At 52.2% G+C, this 19,511-nt stretch overlaps 1 protein-coding gene across 11 annotated transcripts in view; it reads left to right on the top strand.

The window, feature by feature from the left end:
* Positions 1 to 19,511, top strand: part of MGLL (monoglyceride lipase) — a 117,683-nt gene that overhangs the window by 23,842 nt on the left and 74,330 nt on the right. For all 11 annotated transcript variants that reach the window (XM_014846102.3, XM_014846104.3, XM_014846105.3 and 8 more), the window contains exon 3: positions 17,236 to 17,342. In XM_014846102.3, coding sequence (XP_014701588.1) covers positions 17,236 to 17,342 — 107 coding nt within the window. The remainder of the gene's footprint in view (positions 1 to 17,235; positions 17,343 to 19,511) is intronic.

The following is a 19,511-nucleotide window of genomic DNA, read 5'->3' as shown; positions in this document are numbered from 1 at the left end:
AGGAAACCCTATTCATGTCTCTGCCTGTGACATAGCTGGGAGATGAGACATTGGCCATGAAACAGGAAAGAGTAGAGAGAGTCAATTCATGATTTCATTCATTTGTTCACTCATTTATTTACATGTCTCATTCTAAGAAAGAACTTGAGGTAGTGAAATTGTAATAATATACAGTTGACAAAATGCTGTTCACATACATAATCTCGTTCATCTTCTTGCCCACCCTGAGAAGCAGGGTAGATTCAGAGAAGTTACATAAGCACCAGAAACCGCTGGTGAGGGATGGAGCCAGGATGAGGAGCGAGATCCCTCGGGGTTGTAGTGGAATGGGCAAAGCATAGATTCAGAGTCAGGTGGATCCAAATTCTAGTTCCAGCTCTTCTGATGACCAGCGAACAACCTCACCTCTTTCACCCTCAGTTTCCTCATCTGTAAGATTGTGCTAAGGTTGCTTACATCAAAGGGCTCCTAGGAAGAATCTCCTGGGAGAATGGATTAGGCTTTGGGTGAGTGGACGCTCCCTCGGTATGTGTGTCCTTCCCTCCAGCTTCTTCGGAGCTCTTGGTCCCTGACAATTTATCCTGCATGTTTGATGATGTTGGACATGGCCTTGCCTATCCCTTCACGTCTTCCCTTCCTTGTGGAAATTCCGCTGCTCTCTCATCCTGACCCTCGTTATTTGTGCCCCCCTGGTGGGCTCCTTCCGCTCCCACCTCCTGCCTGCTCCACCCGTGATTTCTCTCAGGGGCTCCCTGGCTTGGCCATGGCATCTGTGGCCTCACTTCATTGTGGATCCCTGACTATCCACAGTCTCACCAGGGTCCCACTGGCCAGAGCACTCTGGGAAGGCCCTGGAGCAGAGCCTCTTAGGATGGGAAACTTCCACGGAGGCGATAGGATGGCCAGGGCCCCCAAGCAGGGAGAGGGCAGAGGAAAGGTGTGGGGCTGAGAATGAGTCTGATGTCGGAGGAGAGCGTGGACAACTTTTAGTTGTCAACACAATAGAAAGCTGGGTTTTGTGTCAGCACAGATTTGCATGCGAGAGGCTGGCGCAGGGTGTGGAGTTGGGAGGCTGTCGTAATCATCAGGTCTGAGGTAGTAAGGGTTGGGGGTGGTGGCAGAGGGAATGGAGAGAACAAATGTGAGAGAGGTGAGCCCTCACTGAAGGCCTGTGGGGAGAGGTCAGCCCACGCTCAGTGTCCAGAGGCCGTCTGCAGGAGCCCAGGTGTGGTCACAGGGCCAAGAACAAGACAGGAGTCCAAACCGGGCATGTAGGAGCTGGAGGAGACCCGGGGCTGAGGGCTCAGGGCAAAGCGGAGGCGGAACAGCAGAGGCCAGCGCCCCCAGAGCCCCAGGTGCTGGGCTGACGCACAGAGGGCTGTGAAGAGTCCACGTCTGTCTGTCTGTCTGTCTAAATCCAAACTTTTTCTCTACCTAAACCCAAACTACTCTCTGCTAGAAAGGTTTTTCTCTAAACTTGATGAAATCCGTCAACAAACATAACGAGCAGCCGCTCTGTGCCAGGCGTCGTTCTGAGTTATAGAAATAAGAGAGAATAAGGGAGACTGTCATTTACTGGCAGAGCCAGCAAGGAAACAGATTATTCCAGCCTAGGGACAGCAAGAAGTGTGACACAAGTCCTGTGTCACGAACTAGGGGCGTGAGAACCCAGAGGGAAGCATGACTCATTCTAGCTGGGAAAACTGGAAGGACACTGTTCCCTAGAAGGTTCCATTTGAACTGGGTGTTGCAGAATGAGCAGGAGCTCACCAGGCAAAGAGGAAAGAGTACTCCAGAGGGTATATGGTCATGGCAGCATGGGACAGTGCAGCCCAAAGGCTCCTCATGTACCAGGAGGCATGCAACCTCATTGATAACCTGGGAAACGGGAATGAAAACCACAGTGAGACTCCATTTCACACCCATTTGACTGGCAAATACAAAGTGTCACATCACCAAGTGTTGATGAGGATGTGGACAAAGGAGTACCCATCCGCCACAGGCAGGAGTGTGAATTGGACGAAGCTCTTTGGAAGACAATTTGTCATCACCTGGTAGAGCTGCCTGTCTTCATGCCCTATCCAGTGACTGTACTACCAGATGTACGTCATAGAGACACTTTTGCCCAGGAGCACCAGGAGACATACCCAAGAATGTCCACAGCAGCATGACTTGTAACAAACTCAAACTGGAAACAATCCAAATGTCCATCTGTAGGAGAATGGATAAATACGTTATAGAATATTCTCACGGTGGAATACTATACAGTAGTGAAAAATATACTCCTGCTACATGTATCCATGTGGATGAGTCCCCAAAGCATATTGAACAAAAGAAATAAGACTCAGAAACACCATTAAGATAAGTCTATTTACATAAACATTCAAACACAGGCTAAACTAGACAGATCATTGTTGACCTATATACGCAGGTGGTTAAACTATGAAGAGAAGCCAGGAAATGATTTTCACAGGAGGCAGGACTTCTCGGGAGGAGAAGGAGATCCACACGTGCTTCTACAGTGCTGACGTGGGTGTTCACTTTATCATGATTATTTAGCTGGCGCAAATTCACAGTGAGCTAACACACACACCTTGCCAACCTGGCAACACTGACCTTTGTGTAGTTGGTGTTGATGCTGAGATGAGGCTGGAGATGAGGGTTAGGAGCCCATTGGGAATGCTCTCCTGTGCTATAGCAAGAATTTTGATTTTATGTTGTTTTTGATTTTATGTTGTCTTTCTAATCTGGAATAGTTTAGGATATTAGTGATATTGAGATTATATACAAGCTTAGGCATATAAATAAGGAGTTATGGGCAACCGTAGTGAAAGGATTATGCTAGATCTCCATGTTTTGGCCCTGGGTTTCTGCTTGCAGAGGTCTCGCAGCTCAGCACAGAGGCGATGTGCAGAGGAGGCCTAGAGTGAGCCTGGGAGGGTCAGGGGGGAGCAGTGTTGAGAAGATGTGCTGTCTTGTGCATCTTGGAAACATTTTTCTTTGCCTGCAGAAAGCAAGGCTGTGGGTGGAGGAGGGGCTTGGCCTTGCTTTGCTGTGCCCAGGTCTTCTTGGGGACAGCCACATGGAATGGAGGAGTGAGAGGAGCCAGCCAAGGAGAGGCTGGCAGAGACCGAGGAATGAACGTGCCAGAAGCTGAGTGGAGAGCAGTCCTGGACATGTCCTCTGCAGAGAAACAAGGACAGTGGGGGGGGGGGGGAGGGCGAATGTTGACATGGTCACGCAGCCCACAGTGACAGGCATGTGGGTGGTACAACATGTCCTCCTGTGCCTGGTGACAGCGTGGTATCGCATGCTTCTATTCTGCCAGCCCCGCCTGCAGACACACCGCTCGATCGCAGGCTCCCACGAGGTTCTGCAGAGTGGGTAAGCCATCGCCTTCCAGAACCTCTTGGCTTAGCAGGCTAGATAAGGCAGGCATGCTGGTGGCCCAGGGGGATACAGTCAGTGCCCAAAGAGAGATGTTAGCGGTGTGATAAATTAGGTGTTAAAATGTGTCAAACTGTCTGTTCCCCTCTGTTTCAGGCTGCTTGATGCTGGATTTGCTTTTGCACATTTCGGTGGAAATGCACCTTTGCTGTGTCTTGTAACTTTCTAGTTGAATAACTTCAGGGCAGGCCCACATTGGAATTTAATTATCCTTATCCTGGGAGGGCTTTACCCTGGTTCAGTGCTCAGAAGACTAGACAACTCCAGACACGGGTGACACTTGTCCTGGGGCACTTTGGCTTCAGTATGTTGCTGTTCTGAGGCTTGTGTCATAACACTCTTTTGACGGCCTGGGAATGAAGATGGCCTGGTCTGGAACTAAATTCTGCCCTGTCACTAGTTACACATCAGGGAAGCCGCCCATCTGCTGGACGCCTGGCCAGAGGTGTGAAGCCAGACCCTGAGAATGGCAGCCCACATGCATTAGCTCCACATGCTATTTAGTGACGGTTCAAGCTAACTGTAAAAGGTCCAACCGCAGATTCATCAAAGGCAGGAGGCTTGACGCTCAGGTAGTGGAGAAATCCTCCCAGGCGGACGCTGGGAAATGAAGCTGCTCAGATCTGCCTTTTCAAAACCAGGGCCCAGCGCAGGAATATCATACGTGCCGTCCAGACTGTGGCGCCAAAAAAGGCTCAGAGGCTTCCTGGGATTCAGCAGAACAGGGAACCGTGATTGGTTAGTAATGTCTGCTGAGTTCAGGAGTGGGGGTAGTGGCTTAAGTGCCACCTGTTTGTCATCTAACCATTTCCCAGCCACCTCCCCGGTGCTGGGGGCTTTTTCGGATGATCTCCCCATTCGGTCTCACGGCAGCTCCGAAGTGGACGGTGCTCTGCCCGGGGGAGCTTGCTCATGGAAAGATGCTAAGGAATTGAAAGCATGATCCAAAATGCAACGTGTAGTGTGATTACAGTTAAATTATAATTATTCTAAACAAATTTAAATATATATGGAAAGGAAGAACCTGGAAGGAAATCTACCATAATGTTCATAATGATTATCGCTGGGTGGTGAGATTGTAGATGGATTTTATTTTTTCTTTATGTTTGTCTGTATTTTTCCATTTTTCAGAATGACTGGCATTCCTTTTTCAAACGTAGATAAACTGTATGTGGTCACGGGCCTGTGCATTTTTTTCATATTGTAAAAAATGGAGATTTGATGGCAAGCTTTTTTCACTTCATAAGTTCACCAGGAACATTAATTATTCCCTCTTAATATAATTCTTAGTAGCTACTTAAAATAGTGCTAAACCTTTTGCTTCCTCTGGACTGAAATATCTGGGCAGGCACCCTCACAATCACCTCCCAAATTCTAACGCTGGACGTTGGTCGGCAAGGGCGAGCGGAGGCCTCGCGGCCCGCCGAGGAGCCTTCTCAGGAGCCGCAGCAACATCTTCGTATGCGGTAGTCTTGCTATGAGAAAGTTAGAAACTTTCTGATAACTTCCACCACGATCCAGGCAGACGTGGCTTCTGTGAAGTAAGAACGGGCACTTAGGAAGAGGGACCAGACTGACATCTGAGAAGATTCCATGGGGTCTGCAGCTCTTCCAGTCGGGGGGGTGAGACTGTGCCTACAGACCACGTAGCCTGGCCTGTGCCACAGAGGCGCTCAAAATAGGTGGTGGTTGTAATTTTTAAAATAAAATCATATTTGTGTTATAAGCTACACACACATTACCTATTTTTCTAATGTTTTGATAACTTGGGTTTATCAGGAGTTATGCTAAGTGGGGTTCTCGAAACCATGCAGTTTGTGCAAATCTGCCAGCCAGGTTCTTCTCTCCCTCCCCGTGGACATACACGGGCTGCAGACGGAGACTCGAGTGTGGCACGGAGAGCTGCTGAGCCAGCTGAGGTCCAGGGCGGCTGTCATCCTGCCGAACACCTGGTTCTGCTCTGGTTGCTTTGCTCCTCTGGCGGGAGCCATCATTAGCATGTTGGAGCTGCGAAGAGTTCCATCTGGCTCGCAGACAGACGAATGGAGAATTCCTTCAGATTTAGGTAGGCTGACAACCATCATCACTGCTCCCAAGGTAAAATATTTCAAGTCATGACCGCCAGGTGGAATTAGGCTCACCCATTTTTGGCACGTGGGCCTGCTTTTTGTGAGTCAGATACACAACATTTGTGAGTCAGATATGCAGCCCCTCCCCCAGACCACAATGCTCCCAGAAACAGAAGACGTAGAAGACAGGTGCAAGTGAAAGCCCCCCGGGCCTGTGTATTTGAAAACCCGAATACGCAGACCAGAAAACCAGGGGGTGACCTGCCATGTAACTAAATGGTTGTCTGGAGCATTCTTTCAAAGTGCAAGCATCCTTTGCATGTTCTCAGATGACTTGGCTTATACAGTCCGGCACGTAAGGAGAAAAGGAAGCCACGCACTGCGGGGCAGGTGTAATGCTGAGCCTTGTGAGAACGTTGTCATTTAATCTTCCCAACACGTCTGCAGGCCAGGGGTTCTTATTCCTCTTTTATCGGTAAGGCACCTGAGGCTGTGAGTGACTTTCTCACACCAAAGGTAGGGTTCGAACCAGGAGGAGCTGCTTTTTAAAGCTTCTCCTTTCCATTACTCTATGTTTTCTCTAATCCCGTTCCATCAAATCTTGTAGACACACGTTTATGGGCAGTGGCCATGTTTTTCTGTTGTATCATTGGTCTGTGAGATAAAAATAAAGTGAATGAGTTGATTAAACCAAGTATCTGAAAGCCAGATCGCTGGGTATAGGTCTGCACGGAGAGAGATCTAGATGCGTAGGTTTGGCCTAGTGAGTGGCTTCCAGGGGCTGGCATGGGGCATGTTCTAGAAGAGGGACCCATACTTCCCCTTCCCATGAGGACAGAACAAATGCAAAGGGAGCCGGCTGCATCACGGAGAATTTCCATAAAAGGTGAGGAAGAAACGCCCGGCCTCAAGAGCTCAGTATTGGGATAAATGGCCCATGCTGGCACTGAGTCTCCTGCTCCTGGTCCTGGGAGGAGGCTGGGGGTGGGGTAATCAAGCAGCTCATTCGACAGCATAACATGTAAAGCACCTACCTCAGCAAATAATAATGTCTCCTTTTTTGCATAGTGGGGTAGCTAAGAGATGCACAGACACTTCCAACATAAACACAAAAAGAACCCACGACAAGTGTGCAGAATAATCAGGATATGAAGTCTGAACTGTGGCTGGGCCGTGGCTACCCTGGGGGCTGCAGATTCTTCTCAGAGTACTTTAAAATAGGGGGCTCGCAGACAAACAAGAAAAAGAGAAAGGGCTCTCTAATGCCTGGGGCAGGAGGGTGTGCAGGATGAGCTCTCAAGTGATCCAGAAGCACTCGTGATGACAGGCAAATCTCAGAACACGGGAATGTGGGCGGGAGCTCGGGGACCTCCATTTGCACCTGTCTTCTGCGTCTTCTGTTTCTAGGAGCATGGTGGTCTGGGGGAAGGGCTCACCAGGGATTCGGCTGGCCACACCCTAAGCCTGCACTTTGGGGACCCAACCGTGCTCTCCAGTGGGGAAGAGAGAAGTGGGCGTGAGTCACGGAGGACCAGGGCCTCTCCCAGCCAGCCTGTATAAGCCCTGGGTCACATCAGAGTGGAGGCAGCTGCTCTGGTCCCCATGGTGGGTCCAGGGGTAATGGGCAGTGGGGCAACATGTATGGGAGGAGTCCAGGCTCCTAGACCGGGGTCCTACAGGAAGCCGGCAGGCAGACGGGTGCAGGGCTGAGTTAGGGACACTAACTGGAAGGCCAGGCATTCAATCCAGGGGATGGCAAGAGGCTGCGGGAAGGGGTGGGGTGGGGAGGCAGTGCTGTGGGTTATTCGTGGGCTCCTTAGATGCCTTGACATGTGCTGAGTCTAGTCAATCAGTGATGAATGAGTGAAAGAGGCAGTGCCTTCATTTCAGGACTGCAGAGTAGAAGCAGGTGTTCCATAGGGAACCTCCAGCTGATGAGGTGACTGCTGCCCTCTGTGAAGACCCGTCCTGCACAGAAGCTATTCACAATCCATCACCCCTCCTTCTTGCCCCTCGGGAACACGAAAAGCTCCCCCCAATTTCCCTCCCATGAGATCATCCCCATTTAATCTACTGATTAAAAAACAGGGTCCTCGAATCAAATTTCCCTCCTTCAGTGTTTGGCATGTGTGTGATTTTGGCTGAATATTTAACATCTCTGTGCCCGTGTCCTTAATTCTCAAAATGGCATGAAACGGTGACACTTAGCTCACGCCTGGCAAGATAACATGAGCTCATGTGGACTGGGCGCTCACTAGCTGCTGGGCGCCAGGCTCAGTGCTCCACATCACTGACTCAGTCCTTGTGACTCGGGGAGGGAGGGGCTGTTACTGGTGCCCATTTTACAGATAAGGAAACTGAGACACTGGTCTGAGGCCTGTGGCCAGTGAGGGGCAGACCCGGATTCCAGCCCAGAGAGTGTGTGCAGGCTGGCCCCCAGGGCGCTGCTGTGCCCCACGGCGGTTAGCACGGTAGTTGCTAATCAGGGTCACAGTCGGTTTATCTGCTTTTAATGATCTGTACCAAACGTCTTATCTTGGCCTAGCCAAGGTCTTCTGTTTTATAGTGTTCTTTATGATAATAATAAAAAAAATATAATTTGAGGGTGGACAGCAGCATTTGAGGTAAAACATGCTGGATGCAAAGCTGTTCTGGGGGCCAGGCCCCGTGGCCGAGTGGTTAAGTTCACACGCTCCACTGCGGTGGCCCAGGGTTTTGCTTGTTTGGATCCTGGGCGCGGACATGGCACCGCTTGTCAGGCCACGTTGAGGCGGCGTCCCACATGCCACAACTAGAAGGACCTGCAACTAAGATATACAACTATGTATGGGGGGGATTTGGGGAGATAAAGCAGAAAAAAACAAAAAGAAGATTGGCAACAGTTGTTAGCTCAGGTGCCAATCTTTAAAAAAAAAAAGGTTGTTCTGGGTTTTGGGTTGCGCACATTTTGAAAGGTATGTTAAATGAAAGAATGCATGAGGAAGCTTCCACTGTGACCTTTTAAAAATTATTTTTTATTTTTTCTCCTCAGAAAATGCCTCTATTGAAGCTCCACCTTTTATTTTTTTTTTTTTTTTTAAGATTTTATTTTTTCCTTTTTCTCCCCAAAGCCCCCCCCGGTACATAGTTGTGTATTCTTCGTTGTGGGTTCTTCTAGTTGTGGCATGTGGGACGCTGCCTCAGCGTGGTCTGATGAGCAGTGCCATGTCCGCGCCCAGGATTCGAACTAACGAAACACTGGGCCGCCTGCAGCGGAGCGCGCGAACTTAACCACTCGGCCACGGGGCCAGCCCCTGAAGCTCCACCTTTTAAAAAGACTCAGATTGGGTTGGGTTTAGAGATGATTGGTCTAATTCCCATCGTGTTCCTGAACCTTGAGTTTGTGTCCCTCTGCCTTGTCACCTCCTCCGAGCCTGGGGGATGCAGTCAGCGCTTCTGCCCCCCAGTCTGGGTCCTCTGTGCTCTCGCTCCCTGTGCCCACTCAGCAGAGCTTCCCTCCCCCTCCTGTCGTGTGTCCCCGCCCTCCTCTCAACCACCTGATTCCTCTCCTCCTCTCCTCCAGCCTCCTGAGTCGGCCACAGCTCCCCGCCTGCCTCCTGTGGCTCCTTTCAGATCCTCCTCAGCTGTCTGCACTCTGTCCTTCCTCGGGCCCAGAGCAGTCCCCGCCTCTGTTGAGGGGTTGGTATCGGCTGGGCTGCAGACGGCGGAGTGGAAGGGGGTTTAACAGGGGGATCAGCGGCTTTCAAAAGAGTGGGAGGGGCTGCAGGAGTGGTCTCTAGGCCTCCAGGATGCTCCTTTGACTGTTCCAGCCCACGGGTGTCTCTGCCTTCTCTGAGACACTTCATTCATTCATTCATTTGTTCATTCAGCATTTATGGAACAGAGGCCGGGCTAGCTGCTAGGCATGGGACACCAGGATGAATAAATAAAACATGGTCCTTGTCCTCAAAGGACACGTGATCTACTTACAATAGATTACGATGAGTGCTGGATAAAGAGATGTGAAGGCAGTGTCACAGGGCCCAGGAGGGAGCAGCTCCCTCAGCCTGGAAGCTGGGAAGGACCTCGTGGAGGGCATGAGTGGAACATGTGCCAAATCACGGGACACGGGCAGAGGTGCTGTGTGGGGGAACCAGAGGTGGTGTGTTGATGTCCTTCTTGGATTGGGGTCCAGGGTTGGAGAAGGGGTGGGCTGGGCGGGAGACCACAGGGATAAGCTGGTCAGGGCAAGGGGGCTTTGGGACACCACTTGACCACACACCGTGACATGATTCTGTGGAATCTTCCTCTTCTTATGTAATCACACCGTGGTCAGGAGTGCAGACATCTTTGAGCCAGCCTGACTGGGTTCAAATTCTGCTGGGTTCAAACCTTTTGCTGTGTGACCTCAGGCAAGCTGGTTAGCCTCTCACTTTTCTCATGTGTAAAATGGAGAAAATAGCTATCCTCGCCTGGTGAAGTTGTTGTGAGGGTTGAATGAGTTAGCACAGAACACGCTTAGACCAGTCTCTGGCCTCGGTAAATACCGGCTGTTAGCGGTGGCTATTATGTAATGCCTGACTCTGCACCAAGCATCCTGCTGGGTTATTTTCCATAAATTCCCTTAATCAGTCCTCACAAAGACCCTGGGAAATAGGCATTATTGATCTGTTGTACAAATGAGAAGTCTATTTCTAGTTCCTTCTATGAAATTTTAGACCCCTTCACAGGTTTACGTTCTATTTCCGTCCCTCTGCACGCTATTCGTGCTGCTGGAGCCCTGCCAGGGAGAGAGGAGCAAGGTCCTCCTGAAACTCTGAAAGAGGAGGGGAAACAGTTAAATTTGGATTCCAACAGAGCCTTCCTGTTATAGTTATGGGAAAGGGGTCCAACTCAGCCCCATGGTCCCACTCACAGGCCTGATGACAGACGTGCCGGGTGAATTTTTTCAAGTCATAAAATTTGGCAGTAAGGAGCCTGGTGGAAGTGGATGAGGAAGCAAGCCATCCAGCTGCCTGAGTGGGATGCCTTGGAAATAAGCGAGAAGTAACAGTACAGACTGCCCCGGAAGAGGTGGGCGGCGCCCTCCCGCCCCTTCATTTGAGGACATCGTCAGGCTCCTTCCCCAGTCTGGATCAGAGGACCCCACCTCACCACCCCTCACCACCGTAGCTGCTGCCCACGGGGAGGAACATCCACCGTATCCCTCTGACTAGTAGTTTCCTCCAACACAGCCTTAGCTTTCTGACTTTCTCCTAATCAAATGAGCAGGCGGTTCTTCAGGTGGGCCTTCAGCTCCTTTTCTGATGAAGGCTGGCCCTGCTGGGAGAGGCACACAGGAAGGAGGCCACTGCTTTCTGCTGGGTGCCAGGCTGCGCTGAGGGCTTTCGCCATATCAACTCATTTAATTCTCCCGAAGGCCTTGTGAGGGAGGCGTCGCGGGCCCCGCTCTACAGAGGTGCAGATGGAGGTGGGAGCAGATCCTGGCCGAGCCCAGAGTCCTGTAGGAACCAGTGAGGGCCTCTTTGGTGGAGTGAAGTCTTTTCATCCCAGCACTGGTGTCTGTCTTTCAAGATAGTGGTGGCTGCTGGCCTGTTTCCTGCACATCCTTCCAGGGGTCCCTGCACAGGGTGGGTCCACGAATGGGCCTTGCCATCCAGGTGGTGAGCGAGGCGGTGGATGGCTGGAAAGGCAGAGACCCCAATCTTGAGTTGCAGAGCCCTTCAGGGCACTTTCATGTGCCTTCTCTCACTTCATCTCAAAGCCCCAGGGAAGACGTGCCAGTGTCTCAGGGACACTGGGACTGTTCAGATCCAGGAGCTAGCTCATGGGGAGCTTGGAGCGTAAGCCCAGGCCCCCGACTACATTGGACTATCTGTGCATCAGAGAGAACCGCTCCGCAGTGGACAGTTACGGAGTGCTTTCTCTGTGCCGGCAAGACCCCCGGTGCTCCACGTGCATTTTCTCAGTCACGCACAATGCCCTCGGAGGTTGTGGGTGTTAGGATTATCCCCATTTTACAGGTGAGCAAACTGAGACCCAGAGGGGCTAGCCACTTCACCAATGAATAAGCAGAGAATATAAAGGGAGAATTAATTTTTTGTTGGAGGAGAAATTGCACTTCATCAAACCTGGGCATGGACATGGCTTATAAATTCTGAGAAGTTCTGCAGCGTGTTCATCTCAAGGGCTGCATATGCTTTATTGGGAGCTGCCCCGCCTCCCGGGGCTGGATGCCAGGCAGGCCATCTGCTCCCGGGCTGGGCCTCCCCCTGACAGCCAGGCCTTCTCCCGGAATGACTGGCTCCCAACTGACTGCAGCCGTTAAAGAAGTTCCAGGACAAAGATCTCTGCCAGCCTCTTCTGCAACCTAATTTCTGGCCCTGTGGGGATTGCCCTGTCTGCATAAGTGGCCCTGCTAATTTTCTGCTGCTGTTCCTCGTCGAGGTGGCAGAAGGCCAAGGGAGGGAGGGAACGCTTTCCTTGGCACCTGTTAAGCGCCTGTCTCTCCAGGTTCCTTGACAAACATCATCTCCTGTCTCCCTGTTCTGTTGTGCGCAGCAGCCAGGCAAGCTTCAGTAAGTCAGCGCAGGTCACTACCATGCTCCGTACTGCCCTCTGTACAGAGAGAGCACGGGCCCTGCCGCCTCACCTCGCAGGCCTGCCTTCTGTGCCTGGGAGAGGCACACCTGTGCTGGCCCGGGTGGGACCCTGCACCTGGACGGCTGTCATCTGCACCCATGATATTGTGTCTCTCTCAGCCTGGAGTTCTCAGCTTAAACACACTGAGAGGCCTTCCCCGGCCACTCCCTTCTGTCCAAGTACAGCTCCCTGTGGTCCCCTCTCTTTGTGTCATGGCACTTCTCACGGTACATGCTTACATGTGAGGGGAGGGACAGTGTTGTTCGTCCCTCTCTGTGTGCCCAGAGCCTGGCACGTGGAAAGCCTGGAGTCAGTATTTCTGGACGAGCTCAGTCGAGGGATCACTGTTGCCGCCATCCTGTGTGTGCAGGCTCAGAGCAGCCAGGCGACTTGCCCAGGGTCACGCATGGCTGTGCTGGGAATCAAACCAAGTGGTCCTGGCTTCAGGGCTCACTCTCTGTGCATGGCCTCCCAGCAATGGCGCTGTTTACGCAATGTTCTCAACATCATGGTTCCTTAGTGCTGCATGTTTTCAGAGCAGAAATAGAATCATGGTGTCCTGTGAAACCCCAAAGAGAAGTTCCAGGCGGTGCCCGGGTGACTGTGGAAGTTGCATCAGGAAGCCTCGTGCTGGAGGATTTCCCCTTCCCCAGACAGAGCCGACATAAACTACACAGCTCAGGACTTGCCCCGTGTGTTCATGGCAAAGGGTGGGGGAGCTAGGGGTGGGCCGGGTGCTGAGGAGCATTGGGAGCTGGGGACAGCCCTGCTTGGGTTTAGACGGTGGCTTCACCTACAGCAAGTGTGTGGGGGGGGGAGGGAGGGAGCTCTGACAAGGGGAGGTGGGGTGTCCTGACAGGTGGGAGGATAAAGCAATGGAAAACCCCAGTGCCAGCGGCTTCCCGAGGCCCCTGCTCCTGGGCCTGAGCTCCAAACGTGGGGCCTGTAGCGGCCAGAGGGATCCAGGCCCCAGGTGCCATCCAGTCCATCCACACATCCTTACAAAGCTCCTACTATGCGCCAGCATTTTTTTCAGTGGAGAGTATAGCAGTAAGCAGGGCAGATGAGAGCTCTGCCTCGTGGAACGCCTTCGGGGGAGGAAAGAAAACATGCGGAGGGATACCAATTTCAGATGATGAGAGTGCCAAAGACACGCTTCAGCTGAAGTGGGCAGAAAAGGCCTGAGAGCCGCAGGTCGCCAAAGCCAGCATGCGAAGGGAGGGTTGCCGGCAGAAGCCTCAGTAGGTGCAGAGGCGCCAAGGTGGGAATGGGCTGGCCAGGCGTGTGCCGAGCCGGCGATCGTCGCACCTCTTCTCAAGTCTGTGCCCCGCGACCTGAGCGTTAATAACTGGGGATCAGCCATGCTGAGAGCATCTGCACGTTGGAAACTGGCAACACTGAAAGTCAGGATCACCCCCCGCCCCGGGTTAAACATTTACCGGCATGCCCCAATGGGCATATCTGAGCACCAGGGACCAGGCTATGGCACAGGCAAGGGGCTGGAGGCCACCGCAGGGGCAGGCCTTGTTCTGTTGCAGCACGAAGTGCCCGAAGGGTTTAGAGCAGAGCTAACATGATTTGATTTTCAGTTTGCCAGATGAAGTTTCTACGAAACAGACTCAGGTCCAGGGAACAAGTAAGTGTAGGGAAGAGGAGGTAGATGGATGCTCAGAATTGGGGTCCAGGCAATACTTGAATCCAGGAACTCAGGAGAACGCCACTGATGGCGGCATCAGCTTAAGACCAGAGTGAGGCCAGTTGTGAGAGGTGTGTCTGCTGAGATGCCCGACCTGGGTCTGGGGGGAGGGGACTGAGCCTACAGGTGGGCCCCACCTGAGCAGAGAAGAGCTGCAGGAGCCTCTGCTCCCTGCGATGGGATGGCCACACCCGTCTGCTTCGTTCCCAAAGGGAGGGCAGCTGCAAGCTCCAGGAGCTGCTGCATCTCTACAGACGCAGCCGCGGTTTACACGGGGTGCTGCTCAGGGATAAGCGGCTCAGAGTGGCTGTAAGGCTCCACGCCAGAATGGCTGCCTTCTCGCCGCTGGTGAGTTCCGTGTGGCATCTGAGCAGCATCGTCACCCGAGCCACACACTGTGATGAGAGCAGGTGCTTCTCCACCTCGCTACACACCAGAATGACCGGGGAGCTTTTCCCACCCCAGACCAGTTAAACCCAGATGTTCCTCTGGGAGTGGGGCCATCCTCAGCATTTTTGAAGGCTCTCCAGGTGAGTTCAGGGTGTGGCAGAACTGGATTAGAAGAAATTTCTGTAGAGTAGGAGGCCAAGTATTTTTCCACATACTGCCTCGGGGGTGGCCTCGAGGACTTGTGCCGGCAATTCCAGGCACGATGACAACGCCTGTGCCACTCGTTTGGATGCTAAGTGAATCCCTGAAGCCCTCCTCCTTTGCCGAGTTGGCCCCTGCCGGCAGTGAGAGGCTGACTGTTGCATGAGTCGGCCTGATCACTTGTCTGTCTGCATTTACTGTGGGCTGAATTAATCCAGCAGCTGCCACATTCCCCAAGGATGTTAAAGTGCTTGAGCCGCCCATCTGGAAGGGCAGCCCCCTCTGCAGATGGGAGACGATGACCATGTGGCAGTTCCAGCCACGCTCCCCAGTAGCTGAGAGATGCCAGCAGCCGATGCCAGCAGCGTCAGGTGGGCAGGTGTGATCTGCCCGGACCCATGTCCGGTCAAGCAGAGGTGGCCGGGCATTCCACGGAGCAGTGAGGAGAGGGAAATGCTTCTCCTGTATTTTTAGGAGAAGGCAGGGAAGACAGATGCCACAGGGAAATGAGGTTAATGCTGGTACTTGGTGCTTTTCTGCTCAAAGAATACAGCACGTGTCATGGTGAAGCAAACCAGGGCCGTGCTGTCCTGACAGCCGCCGGGGACGAGCTGCAGAGAGAACACAGGCTTCTGACACCGCAATTGTGCCTCAACACAGAGTCGCAGTGTGGCTGGTGGTAGCTGTGCTGTCTGTCCTGAGCCCTGAGCATGAGGAGCAGCGTGGGATATCTGGGGGCCAGCGCTCGGAGGAGAGGGTCTCACAAGGCCCACAGCCCGAGGTGGGAAGGGCGGTGCTGGAGGCCCCTTGTGAGGACGGGGAGGTGAGCAGCAGGATAGCCAGGAGCGGCAAGACAGGCACCCGACAGCATGGCTTATATTCTGAGCCCACTGGTGGCCTGCTGGAGACCTGAAGGCTGGTGGGGATGTGCTCTTATCTACACTTTGCCAACCTGCTCTGTGATGGGCAGTTAACTGCTCTGATCTTCACTCTCAGCTCTAACAAAGATGAAACATGCAACGATTATGTGGGTTAGAAATCTTGGATGTGGACTTAACAGGACTGTCACATACCAAATGCTCAGGGAGTAGCAGCTGTGTCGTCGTCCTCCTCCTCATATTGGCAGAGGGTGGATGGGTGTGGCTCACAGCAGTCACTCCTTGCCTGAAGGGGAGCGGAGCTCCCCAGGGTCTTATGCTAAGAATACGAGTCTTGACAATTGTATATTTAAGAATCCCCGTGCCCTCGCATTAGCCCTGCCACTGCTGGGCTGCTGGCTAGCATAGAAGCTGGGCTGCGGCACAGCGCGATGGCCACTCCTGTCTGCGTCCCAGAGCGGCATGCCCCATGGAAGGCTTTCCTGGGACCGAGCACCCAGCACGCTCTGCTTCCAGCTCCTGAGGCTTCTTCCGCACAGATCTTGGGTGTGAATTATAGCTGTTTATGTTAAAATCTTACAACCTGCATCATTCATTCATTCAAACAGCATTTGCAGAGTGCCGACCATGAGTTCAAAATGGTGCTGGCCACTAAAGCCACAGCGAGGGAGCAGTCTCGTCATGTTCTCAGGAAGGTTATAGCCCCTGGTGGCGGTAGGCAGAAAGCAGCTGTCAGCCCTGCAGCAGCAGAGGGATTAAAGAGGGCTACGGAAGCCCAGAGGAGAGAGGAGACTTCACAGAACCTTCCGGAAGTTGTAAAATCTCTCTTAGGGGCCGGCCCAGTGGTGTAGTGGCTGAGTTCATGTGCTCCCCTTCAGCGGCCCAGGATTCACAGGTTCTGATCTCGGGTTGCAGACGTGGCACCGCTAGTCAAGCCATGCTGTGGCAGCATCCCACGTAAAATAGAGGAAGATTGACACAGATGTCAGCTCAGTGACAGTCTTCCTCACACACACAAAATCTTTCTCAGAGGAGAGGAACCTTAAGGCTGGGTCTTGAAGGAAGGGGAGGAGTTTGCCAGGTGGAGAAAGAGGGGAAGAGAATAAAAGGCGCACACATAACACAATTTCCAGTAGCCTGTGGAAGAATGAGTATGGGAGTAAAATTATTGCACTCAAAGATGCAAAGAGCTGCATGTCAGTCAGGATTCTTCTGAGGTAACAGAAAACCCACTGACCTCAACAACACAACAAAAGGCGAGGTTTTGGGGGAAATGCTGGCTTCAGGTCCAGCTGGATTCAGGGTTCAACAACACCATTAGGACTTGGTGTCCCTCCTTCTCGTGGCTCTCTTCTGTTGGGTCACCTCACCCTGAGTCTTGGCCAGATGTTGGGGCAACTCTAGCTGTACAACCTCCGTGGCTCCAGTCTGGTGGGAAATGAAAATGTCTGCTGGCTACTCCAGCCAAAATTCGGGTCAGCTCTAATTGGACCTGGTTGGCTTACCTTGAGTCACTTGCCTGTCCCTGAGCCAATCACTGTGGCCGCGGCCACAGAGTGCCCTGATTGGCAAGGGCTGGGCCACCTAGGTGGCCTGGTTTGGCAGAAACCATCACCCATGGAGGACCTGCCAGCACTGTGCCTGGTGCTCAGCATAAATTAGGTGCTGGGACCCTCCAACTCCCCTGGAGGGAGATGTATTTTACAGGCGAAGAAATGAAGCTTCGTGGGTTGGGTCCTTTGCCTGAGAGCTCCCAGCAGAGCCAGGATTTGGGCTCCATCTTGTGTGACCCTGAAGCCCAGCCCCCTCTCGCTAACACATTAGTTTGTGATTCAGTCTCTGACTCGTGGCTGATGTCGCAAAGCTCCATACTGCTTAAGCTGCAGCCTCGTGGTCTCCTGCCTTCCTAACCCAGCTGCCCTCTTGTCCGCAGGGCCCTCATCTTTGTGTCCCATGGCGCTGGGGAACACTGCGGCCGCTATGATGAGCTGGCTCAGATGCTGGTGGGGCTGGGGCTGCTGGTGTTCGCCCACGACCACGGTGAGTACCTCCAGGGCCGCTGCGGGCAGGGCCCGGGCTGCTGGCCGATGCCTGGCCATTTGGGGATCCTCCTTTCTAGTCCATTTCACCTCCATCCTTCTTCCTCCTGTTAGCCTCTTCTGATTGCTGCAGTGGAACTGGGAAAAGACTTTCTCCATGGGATGTTTCTAAGTAAAAAAAAATGTGGTTATGTAAACAAAAAATATGTCTGAGCAGCAGTTTCTGTTGAGTCTGGGGTTGAATACAGGCTGATTAGAAAGCTCAACTGAAAAACCAGTTGGAATGTGTTTACAGAATAACTTGCCCCAGGCCAAGTAATCCTCTCTTCCATTTACAAAGCGCTTTCTGTACAAAATGGGCCCTGGTTTTCTCCCAGGGGACTCCAGATGGAAGCGTGTCCTCAGTGCAAGTGCGGTTGAAACCTCAGCACGACCCCGAGGGGTTTACAAAGCATTTCAGACCAGGAGAACGGAACATGCCTCAGGAGGCCATACTGGTCCCAAGAAAGCCCCGAACCACACACCTCGAATATGCACACGCACACATGCACACGTATGCAGACACACGTACGTACACGTCCCCGGGCCAAGTCTTTGATTCTTTGTCATATAACAAGATCCACAATAACCATCAAAATGCAGTGGTCCTTGCCTAAGTCAGTACGAGCTTCCTTGTTTCTGGGACATTCTCCATGGCTAGGAAGGCTCCCAACTTAGACCGTTTTTTGCCTAACAGTCTTTAGAAGGAAGAGTTCCCTGTGACCCAGCCTGGTGGGTTCCCACAGCTTCAGTGCAGAAATCTAGCATCCTGGCCTGGATCCAGAAATGTTGCTTCTGTTTTATCTGATTTTAAAATAGATAATTAAGTGACGTTGCTGGAAAGAGGGAGAGGGGAGCAGTGATGGGACCAGGAGGCCTTGTAACCAGGAGGGAAAGCTGTCTGGGTACAGAGAGCTGCTAATGTGGGCATAAACAGCTCGCTGGGGCCTTTCATGCGGAAAGCCCTTTTTAAGCAGATATGTGCAAGCATCCTCGTAATTGAGAATATTGACTAAATTCTTTCTTATTATGGTTGCAATGTTCTTTAGTGCTTTGCGAATGGTCCCAGTAATATTTGTGAGACTGAGAAATAACATTCGAGGATTGTCCTGATTTTCCCTGTGGGGGCTGTGTCATCATTGAGTTGGGCACTTTTTGCTTTGCAGGCCCAGGATAGGAATTATTTTTCTCCTATTGCATTCGTCTCCATTAAAATTCGTTGCAATCCTCGTCATTATCTTCAAACTGAATGAATAGGGACATCCTGAAAAAAGTCTCTGGTTTGAATCTTGGCGTCGATTCCCTTCTTATCAGATGTCCTTGGCCAAATCTGTGGGCGCAGGTGACTGTTGTGCCTTATTCATTTTGTCTGACTGTGGAGATTTGAAAAACAATTTTAAAAGGCTTCTTTTCTAGAGTAAGGGGAGAAAAGCAGCAGCCCCCTTTGATGTTTCCGGAATCGCGCTAAAGCTGAGGCACAGCCCCGCGACGTTCTCAGTGTAACTTGAAGCCCGTTGTCCACGTTCATCTGCTTTAAGTTACTTTGTCTGTGGGTTTCTTCCAGCGACTCACTGGAAATCTCTCTGGCAAGTGTCTGAGGGGCATGTTTCATTCCCACAATGAACCCAGGTGAACGTGTGTGACTTTTGTTGTCCACAGATGGAGCCGACCGCACCTTACTTAGTAGGACACAGCGGGTGAGTGGCTGTCCCCGCGGGGTCTGGTGCGGGCTGCAGAAGCGGTCACGGGGCGATCTGTGCTTCGCTTCCTTCTTGCTGAAAAATGCGTGAGTGAGAGGAGGGATCTGCTGGTTCTACGGCCGGCCCTCCTTTATTGCCTGCCACTCTGTTCACACCAGGCAAGAATACACACAGAGACGTACGCAGACGTCATCCTTTCCAACACGGCTTCAAATTTAAATAAAGCATATACAGGAGACTGTCAAGGCGTTTGTCGTGCCACTTGGAGGTACATGAAGGATTAAAAGCACAGGGCTAAAAAACCTGCTCAAGGGCCCATGGCCTCAGTGCACTCCTGGCCCAAACCTTCCATGTCGTAGTCACGTTGTCATCCTGCGCTCTTGTGTGTTGTCAGAGGCCTGCTGCTGGGACCTTCGGCTCCGACAGCAAAA

This window comes from Equus asinus, chromosome 21 (assembly GCF_041296235.1).
Source record: "Equus asinus isolate D_3611 breed Donkey chromosome 21, EquAss-T2T_v2, whole genome shotgun sequence".
NCBI classification, from domain to species: Eukaryota; Metazoa; Chordata; class Mammalia; order Perissodactyla; family Equidae; genus Equus; species Equus asinus.
This window is presented reverse-complemented; position numbering and strand designations above follow the sequence as displayed.